The following is a 27,950-nucleotide window of genomic DNA, read 5'->3' on the forward strand; positions in this document are numbered from 1 at the left end:
TCCGCTCCCCTCGCGCTGTCGCCCCCTCCGCTCCCCTCGCGCTGTCGCCCCCTCCGCTCCCCTCGCCCCCTCCGCTCCCCTCGCGCTGTCACCCCCTCCGCTCCCCTCGCGCTGTCGCCCCCCTCCGCTCCCCTCGCGCTGTCGCCCCCCTCCGCGTGTCTGTGTGTGTGTGCGTGTATGAGTGTCCTGGTGCCTGTCTGCTTAAGTAAGACTGCAGAAGATCGTTATCATTATTATTGTTATTATTTTTGCATTAAGTCTGCTCTGTGTCCATTTTTGTAAGTTGCCTGTTTATTTGCTGCACCACACCTCTCTCCCCTATCTCTGCACAACACACCCCAACAAATCCTGATCGTGCCACATACCTTTCCTCGCCCACTGTAAATAAATTATTATTAGGAATGTTCCCAGCTCGTCTTTGTGGTTTCTTTCATTGATCCAGCATGGTCCGAATCCTAGCTTAGCCGGGACTTTATTCCCAACGATCAGCTCCATTTAGCCGGTACGTCCTTGGCAGTGTCGCTCGGCTGCATCCGATCGGGAAAAGTGATCCGGTCCAGACAAGGCGCACCGAGGGCGTTCCCCGGTAATTAGGTAACCCGATTAACCCATAGACGGGGGGACCCTAGTTCACGCAGTTGAGTTATTGGCGTCCACGGTCGGTTAAGCAACCCGCCGCGTCACGGAATTATCCGTGTCCGACGGCCTACAATTCCGGGGAGCCTGGTGGGAACAGAGATAGATATGTGCTGCATAAGATAGGAAAGGAAACATTAGCGCAGTTAAATACTTCGGTTAGAATTTCCTTTATGCTGGAAGACCAACTGTCTTCTACTTATAGACCATTTCCAAACAGCAATTTTAAACATTTTCACCTCTATAAGGAGCAGAGATGGACTGGCCATAGTGAATATCTTGCAAGTGAATGGAGCACAAAATGTCCAGCTGCCTTGCCAATGCAATGTTGTACAAATGGCTCATGATCATGAATCTCCACGTTCACAAACTAGAAAGAGCAATCAGAGATTGCAGAGCCTCGCCAGAACTTGTTTTATGTGGTGTTTGTGTAGTTTTGTGTGGTGCATTGTGTGTGGCATTTGTGTACTGGTGTGTTCCGTAATTAGAGACATAATTAGAACTGCCACTTTATAACTGCTGGCAGTGATAACAAGGTACCAAGACCCACCCCCCCTTTGATCGGACACCTGACCCATGACGTTTATTATTGTTCAATTGAATTTAGAATGGGATTAAAATAAATTCAATTCAAATCAAGTGCATGACCAAATCGGTACAGTCCCGCATTGGAGTCATCAGAAGGAACCTGAACAAGGCAAAATCAAAGATGAAGTCATCAGGAGTTACTTGGATAGGATTCACATTTCAGCTGCTACTCTGCTGCTACAGCAATTTCAGCTGCTACTCTGCTGCTACCCTCAAACCCATCCAGGCCCAGCCAAGTGAGCCTTTAAAAAATAAAAAAAACACCAACATTTAAAAAAAATAAAAAATTCTGGCTGCCAGACCATGTGTCCGATCAAGTTGAAATTTAAAACATGTATTCCCCATCACAACTAGATCATAAATGTGAAGTTTCATGTTGCTTGATAAAGTGATTCCAGAGAAAACATTATTAAATATTTTCTTCAATCCAATATGGCTGCCAAACCATGTGACCGATCAATTATTCCTCATCAACCTTGTACACCCAAGGCTTGGGGAACATTTATGTGAAGTTTCCCCTCAATCTGTCCAGCCATTCTGGAGAAGGAGATTTTTATGTTTTGGGGTAAATCTAATATGGCTGCCAAACCATGTGACCCATGATGTCACATGTGTGAACTGTTTGTTCCTCATGGATAGGCTGTCATAGGTGTAAAGTTTTGCCTCGATCTGTTCAGCCATTTCAGAAGATGATTTTTGAAGGTTTTTTTTTAACAATATGGCTTCCGAAACACGTGACCGATGAAATCAAATTTTTTATGTGGACCATTTTATCCCTCGAATACCCTCAAAAATTTTCATCCTGATCAAATGTAGCATTCTACGTATGTAATTATGATGTCATAACGAAGGCACCTATGACATAAAAAAAAATTACACATTCCCCATGAGGAGTACTTGCTGTGTGCCAAGTTTCAATTTTTACCTTGGTGCAGTTTCAGAGATACAGAGGACCAAAGTTTATCCATTTTTCCAACATGGCTGCCACACCATGTGACCTATGATGTCATAATTGTGATTATAACATTATACATGAGTAGCCACGCCTATGGTGAAAATTTCATCTCAATCCGACAAGCGTTTGTGGAGAAAAACACGAAAGTTGTGTGCGGACAAACAAACAAAGACAGATAGACAGACAGATAGACAAACAAACGGACCCAAACGCAATACCCTCTCCTTCAGCGAGGGTAAAAAGGAATTCCAAAAATTATTTCATCAAGCCATGACTTACTTTGGCCAGCACATGCTTGTCTTTGATGATGTATTCGTATGTTGTGAGGAGAACATTATACTTCCCGCTGCGCAGCAGAGGCACAAATGCTCGACGCGCGCCTGGAGAGCCCTATGGGTAAAGAGTGGGCAAAGCAGGTACTGTACATCAAAGTGCTGTCTTATTGTTTGGATTGTGGAAAGTAGATTAAACAAATGCTCAATGTGCACCCCGGAAGCACCAATGTTGTGAAACATACTTTCAATGAATGAGAGACCTAGACTGGAAGAAATACCTTATAAGAAATTTTCACAACTGAAGGTCCCCACTTATCAAACTCCAACACCCAATTGGATAATGTCCTGCAAAACAGAAAGAAAGAAAGAAAAAAAAAAATTTCAGCAATAGCTGAAGATACGATGAAGGACATTTTGAAACCAATATAGTGTCATGGCATTGGATTTGAAACCTCGCCCCAATGGCAAGTGTCGGGTGAGCAGCTCTGATACCAAGGCCACAAGGGACCATGCTCCAAACGGCGGTTGAGCGATTATTATCTCGATATTACGATGCGTGTTACATTTTTTTTCTCGACTTCCTGTTTGGCTCCTTTCTTCCTAATTTACCCAATGGCCAGAAAGGAAGCATCTGGCCACAAAGGATTTCAGCACAATACTTATAATGTACTTAAGTACACAAACCTACACATTTGAGCACAATTCATGGCAGGCACTGATAAGCATACACACAGAGGACACAAATCTTATGGATGCACAGAACAACAAATCAATCTCAACCTGGGGGTGGGGGGCAGGGGGAGGGCAGGGGGGGGTGTGAGACCGGTAAAGAAAAGAATGCTATGAAGAGTGGGTGGAGGTCAGGGAAATGGTGGGATTTAGACTGTGAGACATTTATCTTGCAGTCTTCACACAAAGGTGTACAAACAGGCTGATGGTGCCGAGCATCCCAGTCCTTCCTGTTTTATTGGCAAAGTTCTCCTATGGCTCATTATTTGTAACTGCAGCGCTCATACGCTTCATTTCAAGCTTGTCGAATATTAGGGCGAATTGATCTGTACTGGGTTGTAAGATGCAACCCTCTCCACATAAAGCAACCAGCTCCACTGGCCCCACACTGGGGGAAGGAGGGGGCTTGGGGAGTTCCGAGCTCAAGCAGTTCAGGAGGGGTGGAAGGCGGAGGAGAGGGAAGTGATGGGGCATAATGTAAGGGATGAGGATTATAATCATAGATAGAAAGGAGGGGGTGAGAAGCTAGTAAACCTAGGCTTGCAGGATGGACCCGCAGCTTATCATGGTCGATCTCACATGTACACAAGAGAAAGCTCATCGGCCCCAAGAAGGGCCGACAGGACAAGTTAAAACAATGGCAGTTCATTATTTACATCGAGAAACTACTGCAACCCCCCTCTCCCTCCTCGTTTTCCCACGTATGTAGCAATATAAACACAAAAATACATCTTCAAACAAATAACCCGGCCAAAACAAATAAAAAGCAAAATACGCACCAAGACCAACTATGAAACAAACCAATGTATTGCAAGATATGGCAATACATCTTGAAGACACCCTCCATATCAAGAGGTCCGAAAGCGACTACTTAAATTTTTTAATAAGTAACATTATTTGGGCAAAACTCACGACAGTGGTACAATGATGAGGAAGGGTCCATTTAAGCGCTTGTGGTCCATAAGATAGGTGATGAGAGCGATCGTTTGGATTGTTTTCCCCAGGCCCATCTCGTCCGCCAGAATGCCATTGAGGTTGTTGTTGTAGAGGGATACCAACCACTCGAGACCTTTGACCTTCAGGCAATACAATGACAAAACACAAAGCAATTAACATCTGTTAGATCAACTTCATATAAAACAAATGGCCTCCAAAATTTCGCATCTTTAGGCAACTAATCAATGTTTCCCCTAAACTAGACTTGCGAGTAGTAGATGATAAATGGGGTTTCTGGGACGCCCAGTCAAATGAATGGGGGGGGGGGGAAGGGAAAAACTTTCTGACTCAAGCCCCAAAAGCCCAAAATAAGAGACTGATTTTCTCCCCACCTATCCCCTTCCGTCCCATACAAGCAAATGTAAAATTGAGACGATTAAAAATTGAGACTTACTGATTAAAGCACTTCTTCCCTTTCATATTTTCGTTCCACTCAAAGAGCGAACCAACGAATATTTGCCCATGTTCTACTTTAGGGAACAACTTGATTTTCTTACAACATTCATTTCCATCGAGTATATTCACTTTATCTCTTCAAGCACAAAAGAAAGGGAAGTTTAAACAGCTTTTAAACGCAAGTTTTCTCAAATTCATTCAAAGCAAGCTGTTTCATTTCCGTGTTAAAATGAGTCAGTCTGGAGTCAGCCAATCTGCCTCGCCCGAACCAAGCCAAAAAAATTCCGAAGTCATTTCCTATGTGAGACACACCCTGAAAAAAAATATTGTTGTGAAACCTCCCATTACGTCATCAAGTTGCTTATTTAAACCAACTTGCATGCCGAGCGTGTTATAATTAGAGAATGGATTGTGCAGATAATTTCTCCGACCTTGCGGATCAATCGTTTTCACAAGATGACAGGTGAGATCCTTAACCCAATGCATTATTTGCTGTTTTATACAGAATTAAATCACTATACAACCAATAATTATTGTGTCTTTTTCTAACATGTTGTCCCCAATAAGAACATCGTTGATAACTGATCGAGAACAGGAGGCTTTTTAATTACACGATGAGTGGCTAAAAATGAATGACTTCCTTGAAGAAGAAGAAGACTTGAAGATTGCAGTCCATCGACGATCCCCATCAAACTTAGCAGAACTAGAGAAATTTTCACGTGAAGAATGGGCAAAGACTTCACCATCTGACTGTGCAAAGCTGGTATATACCTGTACAGCTGGTAGAGTGGAGACTGCGATACATTCAGTGGTTACTCATCCAATCTAAACCAAACTTGAGAGGAGGACTAAGGGTCACACAATGGAGGTCGTAGCGACTTCATTCGCCCCCCCTCTCCATGGGAGTTTTCCGCCTTGGGCGAAATCCGTGTTAAGGTGCACTGTATACCCATGTTAAGGTGGCTAATTGCGACATTCTTCCAAGGCCACTTCTAATAATAAAAGTAATAACACCACCAATTATAAAAACATATTATTAATGTTCGTACAAAACAATATTAATACTAATAATATCCTCCCCTCTGCAAGGGGTTTTTTCCTCTTTGAACAAATGCATGTTAATGTCGATAAGTAAGTTATCGTGGCGGTTTGTGGAAAACCCTTACCACAAGTAAAAACGTATGATAAACCACAAACACGTATAATTACCTCTTTAAACAGTCTCTTCTGATGTCTAACACAAAACTAAAAAGGAGGAAACCGGGATGTGTCGAGTTACCAAGCAGCTCGCTAGCGCTTAAGCTCATCAATGATTTTGAATGGAGTGCTTACTTGAATGCTTAAGCCACTTGGCGAGCGCTCAACAAGAAACTTGGTAACTGATCCCATTGTAACTGACTACGAGAATTGTTAAAGTTATTCTTCACAATTGATCGGGCTAAAAATGATATATAGCACATCTCAACAAGGTGTGGACGGATTCGGATGAAACTTGGTGGACCGGTTGGGTGTGCGACAAGGACAAATTGATTCAATTTTGGTGAAGATCCAAATCCGGATCTGAATTCGAGAATTATTTAATTTCTTAAGGTGATTCTTCACCATTGAGAGATAGAGCCAAAAACAATATAATACTGTGCAGCATGATATTTCAAAAACGTGTTGGGCCCGATATGTTCCCGTGGATCAGGCATTGCGTGGCAGAGGTAAGCATTCCACCGAGTGCCCTTCTAGTTAAAAACTGTGTTGTATTGACTACATTGCTTATTGTACTTGCGTGTACAAGCACGAACTGCCTGCAACATTGTGAAGCAGTTTCAACCTTGAGCAGTCAATAGTTGTGTCATTGTCAAGGAGTTAACATGACTGCTGCACTGTCTGTTTGCACCAAAGAAGAGCAGCGTGCAGCGATCCGATTTTTGTGGGCTGAAGGTGTGCCAGGGGCAGAAATCCAGCGCAGACTTTCAGCACAATATGAAAACAATGTTTTACCACAGCAGAGTGTGTATGATTGGATTACCATGTTCAAAAACGGTTGCACAAGTGTCACTGATGATGAATGATCTGGACGCCCATCCAGGTCCACAACGGAAGAAAACATTGAACGAGTCCGCACCGTGATTCTGGACAACCGACCGTCGACTATTGACGAAGTGGCACGACATCTGAATATCAGTCATGGTTCTGCACATGAAATCAACAACAACCAACTCAGCTTTCATAAAGTTTCTGTAGGATGGGTTCGAAAACAACTCACAGAAGATCACAAGCGCAACCGTGTGACAATCTGCCAAAGCGTTTTGAACCGCTCTCGTCATGAAGGAAATGCTTTTTTGAGACGCATTGCGACTGGAGATGAGACATGGATCCATTATTACGAGCCAGAGAGCAAAACGCCAGAGTATGGAGTGGAAGCATTCGACATCATCAGTCAAAAAGAAGTTCAAAAGTCAACCTTCGGCCAGAAAGGTGATGCTCACACTTTTCTGGGACTCTCAAGGCCCAATTTCGGAACACTATCAAGAGGGGGAGCACAACAGTAAACGGTGTCCATTATTGTGAAATGTTCCGGGACCAGTTCAAACCAACTATTTGATGGAAACGCTGAGGGCTACTGTCAAAAGGTGTCGCATTGTTGCATGACAATGCCTTTCCACACACTGCCACCCATCCTGTGGAAACCCTCCGGCAATTGAACTTTGAGGTGTTGGAACATCCTCGGTACAGACCTGACCTGGCCACTTCGGACTTTCACCTGTTTGGTCCACTCAAAGACACTTTAAGAGGCTGCCATTTTGCCAGTGACCAACAAAGTGAAAGAAGCAGAGCATGTGTGGTTCGTCACTCAGCCAAAAACTTCTTTTTTTTTTCTGAGAGCATACAAAGTTGGTGAGGATGTCGATTCTCCTCGCAGCAAGGGAGGTGATAGTACAGGCCAGAAGTAGATCGACACTGTGATGTCAGTCGGGAAAGGCAATCAGGCGGACAGCTCTTTGCTGAACTCTCTCAATGCTAGCCGATTGCTGCATTGTTTGGCTAGGGCTCCATACGGGGGCAGCAAGTTCCACAAGGAGGCAGATGTACGTAGTGTAAATAAACACTAGATCTGTGGGTAGCAACTCCATTTCTTTTGAGTTTACACATAAATGTAGAAGTGTCTGGAAGCGTGTGAAATCATGCGCTGAACTTGATTCCATATTGAGTGTTTAGAATAAGGATAAAGTAATTAAATGTCATTTTTGATATGTGTTGCAAATTTGTGTAGTTGGAAAAGTCAGGGCCACCCAATTGTGTGTAAAATTCCTCATCCATGCGAGCCCTGATTGAAAGTCTTTCCCCTCCATTTCTGTCCTAAATGTTCCATTTTAACTTTTCACTAAGCCAGTTCACTAAGTTTCGGCAGTAAAAGTTGGCGTCTTCACGTTTACGTCACATTGCATAGCAATGGTATCACCCTGCATCAGGGAACCGTGACTCGGAAAACGGAAAATGGAGAAAGGAGTTTGGCCCGCCCACCAGACGGGGTATGGGCTAATGGTAGATGAGAGGGTAGGGGCATAAATGGTCATCGATGATGTCGATTGGTTCGTCGAAAAGGCTTGAAATTACGAGAATTGGGATCCAGACTCCAGAACGACTGAGCTGGAAGCTGAGCCCTAGAGTGAGCTACAGCTGGAGAGAAGCCATGCCCTGCTCTGCCGACATCGTGCCCATTCCACTGGGACATATCACTCCCCCCTCGCTGCATGCAGGGACAACTGCCAGCTGCACCAGGTGTTCTTCTTACAAGCCACTTACCAGGTTTGGACAAATAACTCTGTTGCCCCATGATTTCCCCGTCTTCTATCGTGTGTCTCAGGCTTTAAGGCATAAGGTAATTACGGATCTGCCGGCTGTCATTTGATCTGTTTGTGGGCATATATGTCGGTTATGGGTAACTTGGGGTTAGTTTATTAGAAATTGGATCCATTTTGTTATTGCTTATTGCTTATTGCTTGCTTACTGCACATTCCCGACCTTGTTGTTATTAAATTAATACAATTTCAAAACCTGACTTGGTCTCTGGGTGGATTTTGTTTGTTCTGACGGTCTCGACTGGTGGTTCTGTAAATCCTTCGAAAGGTAAATTGGTCATGGCCTCAGTGCTGCCAGAAGCTTGCATCATGTGGTCAAAGATCGCTCAGCCTCATAAGATCGACAACGTGGAAGATGATCAGGGCGGCACTCGCTCGCTTCAAGGACCTCAATCTGCATGGTAACGCGGCTTTGGACGCGAGGATCTGGCAGGAGGTCTCTGAAATGGGTGACTGTCACAGTCGTTTTAACACGACTCACCGGGTTCGAACCGGGCAACCGGAACGGTCTGGCGACTGTAACCATATCGACATTTGAATGAAGAACTGGTCTTGTTCGTGAAGTGTCGACAAAGGGTTAATGAAGAGTTAAACACCTTAAATGTCAGCTTCCGCATGCTTCCCACGACGGTGAGCATACCTCAATGAATGTCCCGTTGATTTCACCCATTGTTTAAATCAACAGTTTAACCAACATTTCATACTTGCCTGATATTGCTTTAGTGTGCCATTGATGAGAAGCGGAGACTGTATCTCTACTCTCTCGGTGATGGCATGGGCCATGGAATAGTACGATTGCGAGCCCTTCACGCCAGCCTGGATGTTGTACTCATCATCTACGTCCTGCCTTGCATGGCTGAGGAAGAAATTTGATGCAAGTATTATAAAAGCTAACATACCCACAAAAAAGAATGATGATCCACAACATTGCCACCAAAATAATGGAAATGTAATAAGTAAATGTCAATAAAACGGCAGCAAGGATGAAATTAATGGACCAGCAACTAAAATGCAAGGAATAAACATGGCAGTGTTATTTTTTTTTTTTTTTTTTTTTAAAGATTCAAGCTAATGGAGACGGACTTGGGTTACAGATTGACATGGTTCTGGCACAAATATATTGGGAGCTTGCTCGTGGAGACAAGGTATGATAATGATACTTTTTTCAGTCACTGTGTTATTGAAGTAATCAGTTTTTGTACTCCACATACTCGATGATATGCTTTGCATCCACTTCGAAAGAGTCTTCATTTTCTGAATCCATTCCCTTCTTCTGCTTTTTCTGATCCTCATCATCAGCTTGGATCCCCGGAAGATCATCCTCCTCTTCATCCTTGGAAAGGAAAGTCGACATTAAGGGAGATGTGTTAGTGTTTGCAAAATATTAATTATGAATACAATTAATGGAAAGTTGCAAAATTGATAACGTTACCAACATCTTTAATGTTCATTTTCATGGACTATTTAATGGATGGAAATTTTAACAAACTGCCCGTGCTTGTGTTGGTGATGATGACTTTCACAATGACGATCAAGAAGGAAAGGTGTGTATGAAAGCGACAAACTTGTGTTACTGAACAAAATAGACATATTGCAGGCAACAGAAAACGTACGTCCTCATCATCTTCAGACCCGCTGTCCTCACTGTCAGATCTTGGAGCCACCTCATACCTACAAACAAGGCATTAAAGTGGATCATAATAAGTAGGAAAAAAATTTTTTAAAAGGAGAAGCTTGCCTGCAATACTTCCATGAATAATGTAATACAGCAGTTGATATCCCACAAAACCTTCGAAAAATGTACCGAGTTCCTGAAAGTGAAAAGAAGGAAAATATTAATAATGCTAGAACGGCACTCAGTAGAGTGCATACCTCTGCCAGGCTGAACAGTTCACATTTTGTATCCCGCTAATGGACCGGATCTGCATGCAGACCTGAACCAAAATCTAATCAGCTTCTTCTTGTCACCGAACCAACTCATCCACCAACTTTTGTCATAACTAGTCCACAAAATACATGAATTCGAAAATTTACCCCCTAACGAAGGACCACTCTGATATATATATATATATATATACATACACACACACACACACACACACACACACACACACACACACACACACACACACACACACGCGCACACACACACACACACACACACACACACACACACACACACACACACACACACACACACACACACACACACACACACACACACACACACACGGTGGTCCTTCGTTTGGGGGTAAATTTTCGAATTCATTTATTTTAAGCTCCAACCCCCGGAATTCGTTGGAATAGTCGAGAAAACTCTTCTGGTGTTTTTATTTCAAATTCCAACAACATTTACCTCTCCCTCATCGACCTTGAAGTTTAGCCTCAGTTTCTCGGGGCGGCTGACATTAGAACGCCGACGTATCGACCTGTGCTGAACTTTAAAACGCTCCTGTAATGTCCAATCGTCTCTTTTGATGCGATACGTCGATCTGTGTGTTTGTGTAATGTGTATTACTCGTTCTTCTCACAGCCCCCCGAACAAGTTTTTTTTTCAGGGTGAAACTTCAAGGTCGATGAGGGAGTGGTAAATGTTGTCCGATTGGAAAAAAAAAAGTTCACCAGGAGAGTTTTCTCGACTATTCCAATGAATCCCAGGGGTTGGAGCTTAGAAAATCCGAAGTTGAGGAATAAGGACCACCCTAGTGGACACACACTGGTTGCGGAGTTTGTGGAATGATCTGAGATTGCCTTTGGCTGGATTTGCTTTCCAGGAGGAGAATGCAAGTTGGCTCAAGGCAACTTCCTCACCACAGGATTCAGTGCATCATGGGTGGGAGGATGGTATGAATCTGTGCAAAAGAGAGAGTAGGTTTCCATGGAAGAATTCCCAGGCTGAGTTAATATCAGGGTTGGTAGATATGAGACCAGTCTTGAAGTGCAATGGTTGTTTGCAGTCCCTGCCAGTTTACCTGGGTGAACTGCTCGACTCACCAATGCTGAGGCTGTTCTCTGAGAATGGCTTGAGAAATGTTGACCTTCACAAGCACATGATCAGATGAACCAATCAGAACAGAGGAAGAGCATGAGACTTTGGTGTGAAAGTTGGTCAGTGACAGAAATCCATGCGGGAAAGTTCACAGATTAAGTCAGTCCCATTGTCAGAGAAGTCATTTGCTGAAGTGTCAATGGCTAGTGAGAGAGGTACCAACCACCCAGCTAAATTTCATGGTAACAATTGAAATCACCACATATGAGGAAGAGAGAGTTGGGATGAGTGGTGAAAAGCTCATCCAGGTCATATGAGAGAGACAGAGAGACAGAGAGAGAGAGAGACAGAGAGAGAGAGAGACAGAGAGAGAGAGAGAGACAGAGAGACAGACAGAGAGACAGACAGAGAGACAGACAGAGAGACAGACAGAGAGACAGAGAGAGAGAGACAGAGAGAGAGAGACAGAGAGAGCCCAAGAGACACAGAGACACAGAGACACAGAGACACAGAGACACAGAGACACAGAGACACAGAGACACAGAGACACAGAGACACAGAGACACAGAGACACAGAGAGAGAGAGAGAGAGAGAGAGAGAGAGAGAGAGAGAGAGAGAGAGAGAGAGGTAGAGAGAGAGGTAGAGAGAGAGAGAGAGAGAGAGAGAGACTAGATGGTGTCGTCACTGTTTGGGGGGATGGCACAATACACAGACAAAAATGATGTGGGAGCCGAGGGGAAGTCGCAGCCAGAGGTAATCCTGGGGGTTGGGAGTTCGGTACGAGAGGCTGGACGAACGAAGTATTCAGGAATGAAAAAAGGTTTGGGGAAATAAGCCGTGTCAAAAGGAAGAGGAAGAGACTTTTATGAAGAAGGACAATGAACAAGCTGTTCCTGACATAAGGAGAGTTAGGCTTTTTAAAATAGATTTTTGAATCTCACAAAAGAAAAAGTTAAGAGCTTTCCAAGGAAGAAACGTTTTATTCAGTGACGATTCTGTTTGGGGATATTGAAAAGGAGAAGGGATAGGGAATGAAGGAGTAACTGTGCATGGCAGATCGAGTTTGGTTTTATTTTCTGTTATTTTTATTTTTTGGAATGAAGAAGAATTATTTGTTGTTTGCATTTTTTGGGAGTGGGGAGAGGAAAAGGATTAAGCTGAGGGATCAGAAGTAAGAATACCTGGTAGAAAAGGAGCAAAAACAAAGCATGTGCAATCAAAAACGGAGGTCGAAGCAACAACCCGACAAGCTCAGCCCTACACGAGTCGGCCGGACTTTACCAGGGACACCAATTCAACACAACAAGGTATGGTTTGGCACAAAATTCTGCATATAAACACATAAATAAATAGATCGAGAATGCTTTTCCAGCTTATAACCACAATAAGCTAATTCCATTTAATAATTGGCTGCAGTTGAGATTACCATTGGCCACCGTCACAAATCATCATTTGTACTCAAATGGAATTGCCGAACTGGCTCTGATTTTGGGCTACAATCATTACTAGTTACTTATCCCAAGTATGACTACTTTGTTAATATGGAGAATAACACAAAGTTCCAGTGTAAGTCATGGAGTAACTGGAGTGAAAACATGGGAGCAGTGATGTAATCCAAAATCAAGTCCGGTTCACGAGGTTTGAAGTAATCGTCTGAGTTCTTATGTCCCACATCCATGTGACAGTTCTCCTTTTGCTTCCACTAACAAGAGCAGTGATCCTTACCCTTGGTTCATTTCCAGCCAGGCATCAAGTTGACTTGCTTTTGGTGCTTCTGTGCCGGTCAGGATCTGGCCTGTCTCAGAATGAATGACCTTCACAGGCAGATCACTCATCTGACTGCTCTCATCCAGAGGCTTTGGACAGAGGAACCAAACTAATTTCAAAATCAATCAAAAATAAACATAAAAAAACAAAAGTGTAATATCTAAGAATTTTTAGGATTATTTTTGTCAGGATGTCTTACCTCTCCATCTGGTCCCAAAGCTTGTCCAATTCCTTCACCGTTCTCTTCCTGCTTCTAGAGTAAAAGTTTGCATACTGTGAGATTCCCCAGATATATTACATTCCAAAATGATCAGAAATATAAGTTTCACAATAATAACCTCAAATATAAGTACAGTGTTGAAAAGTGAAAAAAAGACATCCACAGAAAGTGAAAAAGTCTTCTGTAAATTGTGATGATTATGGCAATGAATGGCGATGGAGAAGAGCGACAATGAAGTGTCATAAGTAGAGCAACCTTTTTCTTCTTCTTCTTCTTTTTCTTCTTCTCTTTGAAGGCCTGTTGGATCTTGTGCTGCCGCACAAGCTCTGTGAGGTTTCCAATGTACTCATCTGTCTGTTGTAGCAAGTACGCCAAGCGCTTATCCTTCTTCTGGTCAATGAGTTTCCGGTAACCCTCTTCATCCTCTGCCTGTCACAAACGGCATGGTGGTAAAGGGGATGGACAGATAGGTAAAATGAAGGGGTGATTAAACAATTTAAAGTAAATGTTGGTGTTAAGATAGTGGATTGGTTAAGCAGGGCCATGAAATAAGAACACACCAACATACTATATATATATATATATATATATATATATATATATATATATATATATATATATATATATATATATATAATTACAAACATGCCACTGAGCACTTACAAGAAATAAAATAATAAAACGAAAATAATTAAATTATTATGATATGTGCACACGAACATGAAAAAAAAAATAATCAAATGAAATAATTAAATGAAAATGTCAATAGTTTTAATTTCATTACGAGGATATCGAGCATGTTTGTCAATAACAGGGTCAATGGCTGCAAGGTTGAATAGTCAAAAGAGTGAAGAATTTTCTAACTTGAAAAATTTCAATAATTTCTACAACCCAACAAGAACCACGCTCAATCGGCATTTTCAACAACACCATGAAATATAAGGACGAATAAAACTAACCATGAGACGGCGCATGCGCTCCTTCTCAATGCGTTCATTCTCTTTCTTCTGCTCACGTTCTGTGTTGGCATGGTAAGTGGCAACAGCACGCGTCACCTTCTGCACCTTGGCTGCCACTGCTCGGTGGAATTCCTTGAAGTCCTTGGCATGTTGCAGTATACTGTTGAGATATTCCTGGTAAAGGAAGTTTTGAGAACAAGGATGAAGGAAATGAGAAATGCAGTTTATGACTTGATAATGCAAGATGTCACAAGAGTTGGAAAATGTCCACAGGCCCAAATGGCCTAAACAAAGTGGGCTACCAAATAATGACAAAATACCAAAATACTAAAACAAGCGTCAATAAGTGCATCAAACATTCCTTTGCAGTTCTGAACAAAATTGTATATATTCCATTGATCATTGCAATAAGGACAGATATTTTGATAATTCCAACATAAGAGTTGTTAGGGGAGAGGACTGCACAAATTACCGCTCTCCTGTAGCATCAAGAGCGATGTATGTACAAACATATTGTTACGGCGCCGGTGCGTCGGCCGCCAACCGACCGCTCTGACGGAGCCTTAAGTCGAGTCGCCCGACCGATCACCCGGAATATAGATCGCTGCCCGGATAAGTCTGAGCGACGGGTCCTTGTACAAGAACCGAAATACGCCAATGCGCAGATCACGTGGGGTAGGGTCTATTGCCAATCTTCAATGTACCTAAATACCCACATGATCCAACCACCGGGGTATTCCACCCTCTACTGAACTCGTACGGAACAAACCGCCGAGGCGAGCCTGTCCCGTGCGCGATTCCGAGCAGCTTAATCGCCGAAAACCGAAGGTCCAAATGTCCCCCTTTTATGGCAAACCAACGGCCTTCCAACTACCAACCCACAAAATGCTCAGTCAATGAAAGAATCGATGCAACGAGCTGAAAACATTTAACAATTGGGGTATTTATTAATAATAATGGGGAACTTGGGAAGCACGTAAGAGCAGAACTATTCCGACTATACAAATGCAATGCAAAGATTTACAGCACACAAAGCACTTAACAATTTCCTACTGATTAGACGGGCCCACGGACACACGTACGCAAACACACACACACCCAAGAAATGGTGGCTGAGGCCTTTAATAACGAGCTCCAGCTCGGAGGACAGGTGAGCTGAAACCCAGAACCTATCTCGAACCTTTCCACCTCATGTGGTCTTCAAGTTGTTCGGACCCAGGCTCCAGCGAGAGCGAGCTGGATCCAATCGCCGTGAGCCTCGATCCTTCCAGAGCTCCCGCGATTCCTCCCGCGCTTCTCAACACGTGCTGGTGAGACTAGGCGCCGATCCTTCCCGTCGATGCGTCGCTTCCCCGAGGAACCACCTCCAAGAAGAGGTCGATGAGTCGCACCAAGCCGGGAACCAAACGGAGAACAAAGAGCTCCACGAACCAAGAAGAAGAAGAAGAAGAAGAAGAAGAAGAAGAAGAAGCCACCATTCGCAGCTCGAGCCGAGCAACCGGCTCAACTTTCTTCCAAACAAAGCAGCTCTCCAAAAAGCCTACCGAGCCAAGCAGGACCCGAAGCTTTGCTGAACAACGCCTCTGCAGAAGCAAAAAGCTTCCGAAGGCCTCAACCCTAACCCAAGCAGGACCCGACGGCGTGCTGAACGACTCCCCTCCACTCCCCCAACAAAGAAAGGAATTCCTCTTTATCCTTCTCCCCCCCCCCCCCGCGCCCGGCGTGACTCATGCCCTCGTGATCCATCCCCCGCTCAACCACGGGTGGGAGGGAGTTGTTGACGTCATGAATCTCGGGACGGAAGGGTTCTTCTTCCTCTTCGCAGAAGAGGGGGAGGGACGTCTCCATTGTTCGTTCCCCAACTATTAAATCGATCCGCAGCGCATCCAATCGATTTCTAAACATTTAAACAATGGAAGGTGAGCTATCTAGGGAACAAGCACTTATCGACAAAGCTGACGAAAGGAACCTGTACGTTGTGTGCAATCGCATTCCAAATTCGTAACAATATCAAATTGATGATCTTGTACAAATATTGTTCGCGGGATAAGGAGACTGGGGAACTTTCGTGAACTTTTGCATAAATTATAAGGACATTGGTTAATATATAATAAACATGGCATACGGGATTCAAACCTCGGAGTCCATCATCACGAGATTATGTACTCACGTGGGAACACCAAACAGGCTAACCATGTCAAAAGCATAAACCAATAATCACTGCATGTGACTGTATTCACTTTCATGTCTGATAATATTAATGATGAATGCTACTGGAACACTAAACACAGTAACCAGAATCCTGTAATAATTCATTACAATTCAAACAAAAGATGATCACATTCTCTGGACTTTCTCAACCAAACACCATTTGCCAACAAAACAAAGCATTCAGCATTAATTCTCACATCGTCACCACTGCATCAAAATTTATAAAACAGTACTCCAAGACAACAAAGCATCTCATCACAAATCGTGTGACATCTTATGACAGCAACATGTATGCACCTGTCCACTTCCACCAACCTGATGCTTCTGCTTACGCTTCCTCTCCTGCTCAATCTTCTGTTGTTTTTCCAACTTCTCTGTAATGCGAGCTTCCCGCAACGTCTGCCTCTTGCTGCGCTTGTAAGCTTTCGCATTTAGTGCCGTTTCCAAAGTCGTGTCTCGTCGCATGCAAGCCACCACTTCCTGCCGAAGCTAAGAAAGAACAGGCAGGGGCAAGGAACAACATGAACATATTTACAATACATGGTTTTTGTCTATCATGTAATTAGTGGGTATCTTTCAATTAATATTTCCACAAATGACCAAAACTGCTCCACTTAAAAGCAGTGGAACAACCTGAGAAATCTTGATACAAAAGTTGGAAAACACCATTTATGAAAATTTGATGCATTTGTTCAAACAGCACCAACGGCTGGTTCATGACATACATGTTATCGACAGCATTACATATGCCTCGCGTTGTAGTCATCAAGCCAACGAGACATGCTATCACTGAAGTGAGCAACGTTCTCCTGTAACCGACCATTACAGTACATTCTGTATGTATGGATGGATTTTTTTTAAAGACTCTTCTGCCTAACAGTTGCATAGGCTCCACATATAAAGCAAGAGCTTAGCAGAGCATCGAATAATGTAGAAATGCCGCTGAAAGCATCCCCATAGCGTGATGCTGTCACCACCATCCTTCACGGGAGGGATGGTGTTGGATGTTAGACGGTTTCCACCAGACGTAGAACTTTGCATTCATTCTTCCATGGCAATGCGATTCCTTGTTGCCAGACACAAATATTACAAACCGCTCCGACGAATGTGCTTCCGTGCAGCCATGCACAACTATTATGATTTGCTCTCACTAATGTGCTTCTGTGTTGTCATGCACAGCTCCCAGTGTCGACCATGATAACTATTATCATCCACTATGATGAAGGAGTAGCTTCCGTGCTGCCAGAGACAACTATTACACTCGGCTTTCACTAATGTACTTCCGTGTTGCCAAAGACAACTATTATGCTCGGCTCTGATGTATGTGCTTCCTGTGTGCTATTCACTCGTAAACAGTTGCCGTTTTCTTTATGCGTGCCTCTGTATGTATATGAATTTCTGCAGAACAATACTTTCTTTAGCGTTTGATTTCCAAAATGTATACATACGAGTAGTAATTGAGAAACACCGTTCACCTTCATATGAGAACACAATTTAAAATGTCAGAAAGTTTGAATTAGTGTGATATTTTAGCTTCGGTGATGCCATGGCAAAGGCCATTTTCAAATAACTGTACATACTCTGATAGAGAATTATAATAGGAAGCCAATGATACCTCAACATTGAAAATTGGGTGAGTCCAGACAAAGATATTGACGTTTACGTTACCCCTCCCCCTAAATTTTGCAAGCCCACAGTGACCCTCTTGGTAAGTACCCTTGGTATGTATAATGGCCTGTAGAATTTTAATGATACCACAATTTGAAACCACATACTACCTGGAGGTGTTCTATAGGGTCTATTCTACCACCCTGTCAAGTCAAACCTTTTCTGTAGGGGGTGTTGAATGAATTTCCTTATTTGGCCTCATATGAGAAATGGCTGCTGGACTATATGGGATCACTCAGCCATTGACGTTTCACATATTGTGCTTGCAAGAAGCCTCAAAACTAAATGCAATAAATGTAACATTTCATTCTCTATTGAAGAACAAAAACAAATAACAATGAAAGAAAGAGAAGGACAGCATCGCCCGAATGTGAAAGCACATTCGATACATTCATTGTGATAAACACGGAAATTTTTGTTGGAGTTTATGAATGAGTAAATTGCTGAAATGACATTACCTGTCGCTGGAAGTTCAACAATCGCAGAGCTTTGAGCTCAATGGTTGCTTTGGTTCGGAGGTCTCCAGGAAGCGAACCTGGTAAACCTTCCAGTTCTTGAATGCGGTGCACGATACGTGCTTGCAATCTACAAATAAGGAAAAAGGTAAGGGCGATCGTTGAATAGCACAAGGTGTAGGAAGATATTTTCGCTCGTAGAATCGGAAAGTTTTCAACGAAACATTGGAATACGAGAAAGTGCAAGCCACTTCAGCACCATACACTCACCGGTACTCCCTTTCCTGCAACACTTCTACAGGGTCCAAGCCTTGTGGCTTGCCAACAGGAGCGATCTTACTTTCCCGAAGCTGTAATGGAATACTGGGTATGGCCTGTCCATGTCCACACGTCTGTCCAGGTCCAACAGGCACTGTTTGCACTCCAGGTCCTTGTCCACCACCAGGTAACTGTTGATTCCCCATGACTGGGCCTGAAAGAGGTGTGGCTTGCCCTGCCTGAGGCATGGAAGTTGGACCTGGCACAGAGTTATGAACTGCTATAGGTGGAGCAGAAGACTGCGGTACTGGGGATGGCCGACCAGCAGTTGGGTGGCGCTGTGGTGCACTGCTGGACACCACAGAGCTGAGTGAAGGACCTAAAGCACAAAAGGTAGCCTAATGTAAAGAGCACAGCTCAAGCGAACAAATCCTGCATTGTGCACCATTTTTATAGATCTGAAACACCATCCTCACCTTCTGGCCATGGCTTTGCTCCAACTGCTCCTATATGACCTTGCATTCCTCCTCCTATACTAGACATTACCATCCCTACAATGGAGACAAACCACAAGACATTCATGACTAAAGGATACAAGTGTCATGCACACAACTCAGCTACAGTGTCAGAAAATTGACCAGACCCAATGGCATTGCAGTTAGACCATCTGCTGAGTCCGAGAGGTTGGCTGTTCAATTAGAACCACAGCTGAGTCACACAAGAGACCTCAAAAATAGTACATGCTGTTTCTATGGAGAGAGGAAGATCCGCCACAAGATGGCATAGCAGGCACCCAGTGTGTTTTCGGAAATAACCTCCCCATTGGTGAACGGCAGTGTTTGTCTGATGCCGAGTCTTCCTTTGGCTGGTGTGTGTGGTGTGTGGTGTGTGGTGCTTTCTCATCAATTTTTGTTTTTTTATCGGAAATTCGAAAACTTTCACAAACCCATCCAGCGATAAGTCGCTCTGATCAACGTTACTCTCATACAGTCACAATTCTGCGAGTTTAACCATACATCTCATTATGTCATAACAATAACAATCAGTTTGTTGTGGGAATGGCTCATAGGGGTTAACAAATACTGTCGGACCAGGCCATTCACAAATTTACTATTCGCAGACACTGTGTGTTAACGGTTTACAAAATGTGACCTGCTTCAACATTCACGGCCCTGTGCTTCGAATATTCACAGACAAAAAAAAAAAAATTCCACGAGCTGCAGACATAAAACAGTTCAAAATATGTCTTCCATAAGCCTTGCTTTCAACAAGCTGTATGTACATACTGCAGTGTACTAATATGCAAAAAACATATCTTCAATAAGCCATGTACATAACCACAGTTCAAAAACATATTGTTACGGATCTGGGGCTTGAGCTTGACCATGAGGGGAAGCACTCGGAATCCTCCTGAGCACCTGGTCCTTTAGGCTGCTGGGCACAGATAATTCCATGCACTGGCCGGTTGCTAAGCAACCATGAACGCCGATTGGTACTGCCAACCCTGGCAGGGTTACACTACTTTGTGTGTGACCGTTTCCGGTGGATTGGCCGTACCAAGAAAATTTCATACCCTCGATGCGTACTTGCATTAGCTTATCATAAAAGGTGCAGCCGAGCGGAGCTGCCAAGTAGGCACCGGCTAATAAGAGCAAATTCGTGGGGTAGAACTTCCTAGCTAACCTATGTGTGGACGATGCTGGACCAACGGAGGAAAAGACAAAACGAGCTGGGTACATTTATAATATAAGCAATTTATTATTAAAGTGAGGAAAGTGAATGAATAATGAAGGGTATTAATACACAGAAATATATACAGCAGGGGAAAGCAAGGATTTGTGAGGTGTAACAAATGAAATGCAATAACTTACAAAAAAAAGACAGTACAGAGCTAACCCGATACAAACTTCTACAATCTTATCTGATGCAAACATTACAGGTCCCATCAGACACACACACACACACACACACCCGGGGAAATTAGAACAGCTAGAAAGATAAGAAAAAGTACGACGTTTAAACAACCTCTATGGTACCTGGTGTGGCCAACAGATCAGTGCAAACCCAGTCGCTTAGGAGGGGGAGGAGAGAAGAAAAATGGGGGTATCTATGATGTGTGAGTGAGGAGGTGCAATATGAGGTGCAATGAAATACAGGTAGGATGCAGAGAAGGAAAAATGAAGAGGTGCGTATCTGTAGTTTGCTCTTTTAGTTCTTGGGCGTCCACAGCAGACGAGATAGAAGATGGGAGAGACAGAACTTGTGAGAGGATAGCTTATAACGGCGTGTGGGAAAACCCAAGTGTAAATGCTGAAGTCTATGATCGGTCTGGCATTCCACCAACTCAGCACTCTGCTCCGCCTTTCTCCTTGCGCCATGATCAGGCTAGGACTTCCCTCCGTACTCAGAAGAAGACCGTGTGACCTCTGCAGAAGACTCCAATGGAGATTGACTGGTGGTGTGTCTGTCTCTGTCTCTGTCTGTCTAATGAAACTTGCGCAGCTATTTTATAGACTCTGGGCGAAGGAAAAGTACAAATTTGGATCAAAACGCGCTGTAGGCGTTCCCCAGCACCCTCATTGGCGTGCAGACACTTTCCCGACAAGTAGCCCTGCCCTTGCAGGCTCTGAAGATGAAAATGGCCTCTTTCACCACTGAACTTGGTCACGTGATGGAGCTCCAGAATTAACACGGGGTGCGGATTTCTGGGAGCGCTTTCGGGCCATGAATGGGTGCTGGGCATCAAATGAGGATCCCAATTTAGCAGAGCATCATGGCTAGCCAGATGATGTTGAATGGACCCCGGAGCAAATGCGCTTTGAGTTACACGCCAATATGCACTCTAAACTCAGGCATCCACCATGGTGGATGAAATGTTCATGGTTTCCCGATATCCTCAAAGGACAGTTGTGAATATCTGGGGTGTTGATTGGGGTCATGGCGTTTTGTAGCGGTTATCGTAAGGTGGGTGAAGCATTGTGGTGTTTGTGGTGAGGAGGTTGAAGCATTTGTAGGGGTTGTGTTAAAGAGTGCAAGCACAGGTTATTGTGGGGCTTTTTAGGAAGGCATTGTAGTGGGTCATATGAAGGTTGTAGCATTGTGCTTTGAACGGGGTTTTGGTGGCATGTGCTAATGAAGCTCTCTGTTAACGTGTGGTCTGTGACGTGCATGCTTGCATGAAGGAGGGGATCATGTGTGTGAAGTAAAGTAAATAAAATAGATAAAGGGAGAGCGAATGGAATTAAAGACCGAACTAAAAGCCCTTGCAGTGCATCTTGTACTAATACCTGCTGGACATGAGGGAAGGGCTAACTAAAAAGAATAAAAAAGAAATAACTGCTTGGGGACCACAATATGTTGTGTGCATTTGCCTTGAGCGACGGTTTTGCAGCCCTGCCCCTCCCCACTTAGAAAGGAGCACCACCCCCAGGTTGAAAACGATTCCATCGGTTGTACCCACCTACGACCCCCTCCCTCAACAGATTTGAAAAAGAGCTTGAATGGTTTTGCTCCTGCTGTTCCTATGGCCATGGTTTTCCTTCCTCAACAATAAAAATAAAACACACGATTTTTAATACTTTGTTCACAATAATCATGGCAGAACTTTCTGAATCACAAATTGACACTCAGTTGAAAATTATGAATGCAGATAGAGGATGATCAATGATGAGACAAATGAAGGTGGATTAGTTGTGTTTGCAGACACAAGGATGCAAATGTGATAAATAACAAAAGAGCAAAGTATGAGGGGGCAGAAGATGGGAAGTAATAGAATGAGAAAAAACACATCAAAACCCAACAGCAAACCCAACGGATGCTAAGCAGGTCATACCTGTGTATCCAATGGGTGGGAACATCAACAGGAACATACTAAAACATTACATACATAATTGCAGCATTCTTGGGGAAGGTGACAATCTTGGGTGATTGGAAATCTTAAAATAAATCTCATTGCCGTTAGTTGTGATGGGCTGTCATCCTACTATATACAACAAGGCAACTATGTGTGTGCAAGTCTGAAAATCATTTTTAAAAAAACTAAAATTAAAAAAACAGCTGGGCAAATCTCCACCAAATTTGGCAAATGTGCTAGGGGTACCCAGTTTCAGGTTGTTGGTACAAAAAAAAAAATCCCCCCCCACCCCAAACAAAGGAGGGAGACGACATGATTTTCACCTGTACACATTGCACAGTGCAAGTGGTTCACTGACCCTTGGTAGAGACAGGGGGAATTACTAGCCATGGCAGGAAATATATCAATCCCCCCACCCCCTCCACCCCCCTGCCTCCCAGCAACCACATTCCCCTGTCCTGGGATGCTCTAGTGGTCTAGTGAGTCCTTCTCGTGGGTTCAAATAGGCTTTACGTGGATGGAGTTGTGATACTTGGTATTACCAGCAAAACAATGCCAAGTTTCACAACTGTGAGCCAGAAGCACAAGATCTGTTGCTCTCACATCCAAAGTGGGTCAGTTATCTCTGTTTGCGATCGCCTATTCTCTAACATTGCTCCTTTAGTTCTCTCAGTCCTCCATCCCTCCCCAGCAACTCCAGGATGCTCACATTCTTCCAGAAACCTCAACCCCACCCAACCCTCATCCATATCAAACAAACACATAGTGCGATATCGTACGATAATTCCCTTATTACTTACGAAATCCAAAGATTTCGTAAGTATATTGATGACTTCCGTCCTCTGTTTGTGTGCTTGTTTGTTATCTTGCCAAAACAAAGTTTTTGCAAGATATGTTAGTCAGCTTGTATGTTTTTTTTTTTGTTTTTTTATTTTATTTGTTTGTTTGTTTGTTTGTTTGTTTGTCTGTAATCACGTATAAATCACTCTGCAGAGCACAGTTATCATTGGAAATTTTTGTAACTTCGCATATCAGAGGCCTATAGAGGTCCCTTTCAGTGCACAAAATTTTGAAGGTCAAGGTCAAAGGTCAAGGTCACTTTGTCGCAAATCAGGGGAGTCGACGAAACCCTTATTTTTTGAGTAATTTTGATTGGATCGTCTTCAAACTTCGTGGGAATATAGTTCATGGTCTGGCGCTCAGCTGATTAATTTTTGGTGGCGATTGGCCTTGACCATCATGGTTAGCGCCTCAGGTCAAACATATTTGACCCCAAGGTCAAATTTTAAAGTTTTAGGAACCATATCGTGTAGTATCTCAAAGTGAACACCTCGATGAGTGCTTTCTTGATATGTCAAGCTTGAGACATTATGACGTCATTTGGTGACGTTACGAGGCAAAAGCATATTTTTCATGGTTACTCTGTAGAACGATTCTCATCGGAATCTCTCGTAGGCAGATATTCCTCAAGGAGTCGCTCCTGGTGGATAGCAGCTCTGTTCACCTCAGTGTGACCTTAAAGAAGTCACACGTGGTCACCTTTTGGCAAGATACGGGTCACCCTGTGGGTGACATTGGTTTATTTTTTTTTTGGTTTGAAATCACTTAAAACATGGAGAAATGCAAAAACAAAAATTCAAATATTTTTTTCAAAATGGCCGCCATAGCGGCCATATTGGACTTTGGACCATGTCCAAAATCTAACGGCATGATCCTTGGACCATACCTAATCCCCCCACCAAGTTTCGTCGAAATCCGTCCAGGAGTTTTTTTCCGTAATACTATTCACAAACAAACAAACAAACAAACAAACAGACAGGGGTGAAAACAGTAACCTCCATCCATCTTCGATGGCAGAGGTTAACAAATATACACAAACATCGGTCTGTGAATTATATGAAGGATTATCGTTATGTTTAATTAAACAGGTCATTTACCTGTATGATCACCAATCTTTTGGGCAGACAGGATGGCCGAGAGGTACGCACACTCACCTCTAAGATCTCTGGCTTGGGTTCAAATCTATAAACCGTCACCTGAGTTTTTCACAGGCAGGTTGGTTCATCAATGCGTGTGTCGTCCTTCAGATGGACGTTAAATGGGAATCCCGTCTGCCTGCATTTGTTGGTGGATGTTAAAGATCCCATGGTATCCTTCGTGGAGTAGTTAACTATCACCAGCACCATGGCCAAATTCAAATTTCTGCTCCAACTTGCAGAGGGCATTACATCAGCCATGCCCTCAGCCAATGATGCTACCCCCACGGCCTTGTGCTGCATACGAACAAAAAAGAACCAGTCTTTTATTTTACCAAGTCAGTTTCCCCATCGGCACTCACCATGTGGCCTGTTGAAGTTGGTAGGGGGTGGTGGCTGATGAACTTGCACTCCTGCAGCTGATGGTCGCTTCCCTTGAATGGCTAGTTGCAGGTTTTCAGGTAAAGGTTGACCACGTGCAAGCAGTTTGTAGGCCATTATCTGGGTGCGGAGCTGATGCAGTTGTGCAGGGCTGAAAGCTGGTTGAGGTCCTTTGGGACCCAGCCCAGAGCTGGTCATAGCGCCAGCAGCCTGAGGGTCAGGCAAGGCAGGTGAGGGCACTGTAGGACCTGATGGCGTGGCCATGCCACTTGACATAGGGCTTGGTGCATGTTCCGAAACACCCATTGGAGAAGGATTTGGTGATGGATATCCTAAAAATGAAAAGAGAAAGGCAGAAAATAAATTAGGAGGGAAACAATAAAATTACAGAAAATCACAAAAACTATTTTCGAAGATATACATCGGTCATCCCAAAAGTTGTCACCATGCCAAAAGAATAGACATTATCATTCAAAGACTGTATTCATGTCAGATAATTTTACATCAGCTGTTCCCAAACGATGGGTGGGTCATGGTGGGTCACCCACCATCCATGGTGGATCACAAGTGGTATTGGGGTGGGTTGCAGAAAAGAGGGTAAAACAAACATTACTTTCAAATTATTTATTTTAAAAAGCACGATTCTAAATGTCTGTTCTGATGAAACAAAACAGACAAAAGATAACACTACTACATTTAAATAAATTAGAACACTGATACTTGGTATATGGTGTGGATGCAATAGAGGCAGACGGCCCCAAACCTGAATGTAATATGGTGTGGGCCAGAAAGTTATCATGCACTCCAAGTGAACATCGCCTCAACAGTGCATGGCTCCATTATGTTGGTAGGGATTGTATTGGAAAGAGGAAAAAAAAAAAATCAGGCAGATTTATTCAAATGGATGAATTAAAACAAAGGACGACAAGAGATAAAATGCAAGTGACCCAAACAAAAAGCAAAGCAAACCTGTTTCAAGAAAATATGACAAAGGTTAGCCTTGTTTCTTGACGGCCCGAAAACAATTGAGCTCCCAAGCACGTGTTGTGCCGATACAGTCTTGCAAAAGAAAACAAGAAGTCTCCGCAATCAAAAATGGAATTCGATTACTCGACACTCCGAATGCACTGGCCACAAATTGAGGATTTTTTTTTTTCCAGAAATCAAAGTTGTTGTTTTTTTGTATACATAGTCGAGGCTCAGGGAAGAGCTCGTACTCCTACACTGAACGTGGCAGGACGTGACAGGACAGGACAAAAGGAACAGTCGAGAGAGGGAGGAAACACCCACGGCAGAGTTGAAGGCCAAGATTGAGGCAGACTTGGACAAACATCAGGTGTGTGGAGGAATGGGTGGCATGAGAGGAAAATTTGGAAGGAGAAGGGCTTTGGGTGGATGAAGGAGGAGAGGGTTAATGAGGGTAGAAAAGATCATGGTTTGGATTGGGGATGATCTGAGATGGTGGTGAACAGCTGTCTTGAAAACCTGAATAGAAGAATGAGATGGAAGAGAATGTGAATGTTGGTTCCACAGGTGGGGAAAGAAAACAAATATGAGTAGAGGTGAGGGTAATTCTGGATTTTGGGAGTTCCACCAGAAGGGGATTGATGGTGGAACACGTGTGCCCTGCAGAAAATTTGGGTTGGGGGGGGGGGGTTGGGGGGGGTGCGAAGCACGGAAGGAGCAGAAGATGCAAGACCAGAAAGGAGGCGGTGGAAGACAGTGAGACCACCGACCTGTCTGTGATGGCGACGTGATAGGCCCTAGGTTCAGCTTCATCATGAGAGATCCCAATAATCTTGAAGGTCTTAGTTTACACAGCATCAAGCTGAGCAAAATGTGATGCAGGGGAGCCAGCCCAAAGGGGAGAACAGTACTCGATTAAGTTGTGGATGAAAGCCTTACAGGTGGATAGGAACTCAGGTGTGCCAAGGAAGGACTTTGCACGATGGAGGATGCCCAGTCGGCATCTGGTTTTAGAGGAAAACTATGAAATGTGGTTTGCTCAAGAAGGATCATGGCTGATCGTGAGACCCAGGAGTTTGAATGACTGAACATCCCCAAGAGAATTGTTAAGATAGTAGATGAGGGATGGGGAGTTGCCAGATGGTCCTTTCGCAGACAAATAGTGAGAGCGTGAGATTTGTCAGGATTGAAAGTCATATCCAAGTGTTTGACCATCTTGTGATTTTATCAAGGTCTGAAGAGAGGGAAGAGGCTGCAGCCTGACTGTCAAAAGGATAAGGGATGTCACAGCAGAGGGTGGTCATCATCAAATATATAAAGGAGATTTTCCCGATAGAGAAATCATTTATGAATATCAGGAATAGGACTGGGTCCAGAAGACTGCCTTGGGGCTCTCCAGCCTTGACAGGGAGAGGTGATGAAGGGATTCCTTGAGAGCCACACATTAGCTATGAGAGTAGAGGAAGTCAGAAAGCCATGTGTGGAGTTAGCCTTGGATGCCATAGCCAGAGTTTGGGGAGTAAGGCAGGATGCCAGACTCTATCAAAAGCATATGATATGTGCAGAGAGACAGCCCTGAAGTTATGTCTGACATTGAGCGCCTCCACCCATTGTTGGGAGAGTAGAAGCGGCATGTCCAAGGTGGGGTGACCTGGTCTGAAACCAAATTGGCGATCTGAGATGAAGTTGTTGGAGAAAAGGAAGGTTTTCATATCAACTGTGATGATGGATTCCATGACCTTGCTGATGATCGGAAGCAAGCTGATAGATCTGTAGTTAAGAGGATCATTTTTCGCACCTCTTTATGTAATGCAATG

General features: G+C 43.6%; 1 protein-coding gene across 6 annotated transcripts in view; it reads right to left on the minus strand.

Annotated features, from left to right (window-relative positions):
* The window catches only part of SMARCA4 (SWI/SNF related BAF chromatin remodeling complex subunit ATPase 4), a 186,753-nt gene that overhangs the window by 84,510 nt on the left and 74,293 nt on the right, over window positions 1-27,950 (minus strand). For all 6 annotated transcript variants that reach the window (XR_015050977.1, XM_085853449.1, XM_085853454.1 and 3 more), the window contains 15 exons: window positions 25,149-25,499; window positions 19,434-19,508; window positions 18,970-19,336; window positions 18,703-18,829; window positions 16,892-17,065; window positions 14,366-14,539; window positions 13,662-13,835; window positions 13,386-13,439; window positions 13,145-13,275; window positions 10,043-10,100; window positions 9,641-9,762; window positions 9,138-9,285; window positions 4,096-4,259; window positions 2,733-2,799; window positions 2,459-2,569 (listed from right to left, as the gene is read on the minus strand). Coding sequence is in view for 5 of the 6 variants with exons in the window: in XM_085853449.1 (XP_085709575.1) it covers window positions 2,459-2,569; window positions 2,733-2,799; window positions 4,096-4,259; window positions 9,138-9,285; window positions 9,641-9,762; window positions 10,043-10,100; window positions 13,145-13,275; window positions 13,386-13,439; window positions 13,662-13,835; window positions 14,366-14,539; window positions 16,892-17,065; window positions 18,703-18,829; window positions 18,970-19,336; window positions 19,434-19,508; window positions 25,149-25,499 (2,297 nt within the window). In the remaining variant the exon portion in view is untranslated. The remainder of the gene's footprint in view (window positions 1-2,458; window positions 2,570-2,732; window positions 2,800-4,095; window positions 4,260-9,137; window positions 9,286-9,640; window positions 9,763-10,042; window positions 10,101-13,144; window positions 13,276-13,385; window positions 13,440-13,661; window positions 13,836-14,365; window positions 14,540-16,891; window positions 17,066-18,702; window positions 18,830-18,969; window positions 19,337-19,433; window positions 19,509-25,148; window positions 25,500-27,950) is intronic.

Source organism: Eptatretus burgeri, chromosome 2 (assembly GCF_056783735.1).
Source record: "Eptatretus burgeri isolate ZD-2024b chromosome 2, Ebu_testis_v1, whole genome shotgun sequence".
NCBI classification, from domain to species: domain Eukaryota; kingdom Metazoa; phylum Chordata; class Myxini; order Myxiniformes; family Myxinidae; genus Eptatretus; species Eptatretus burgeri.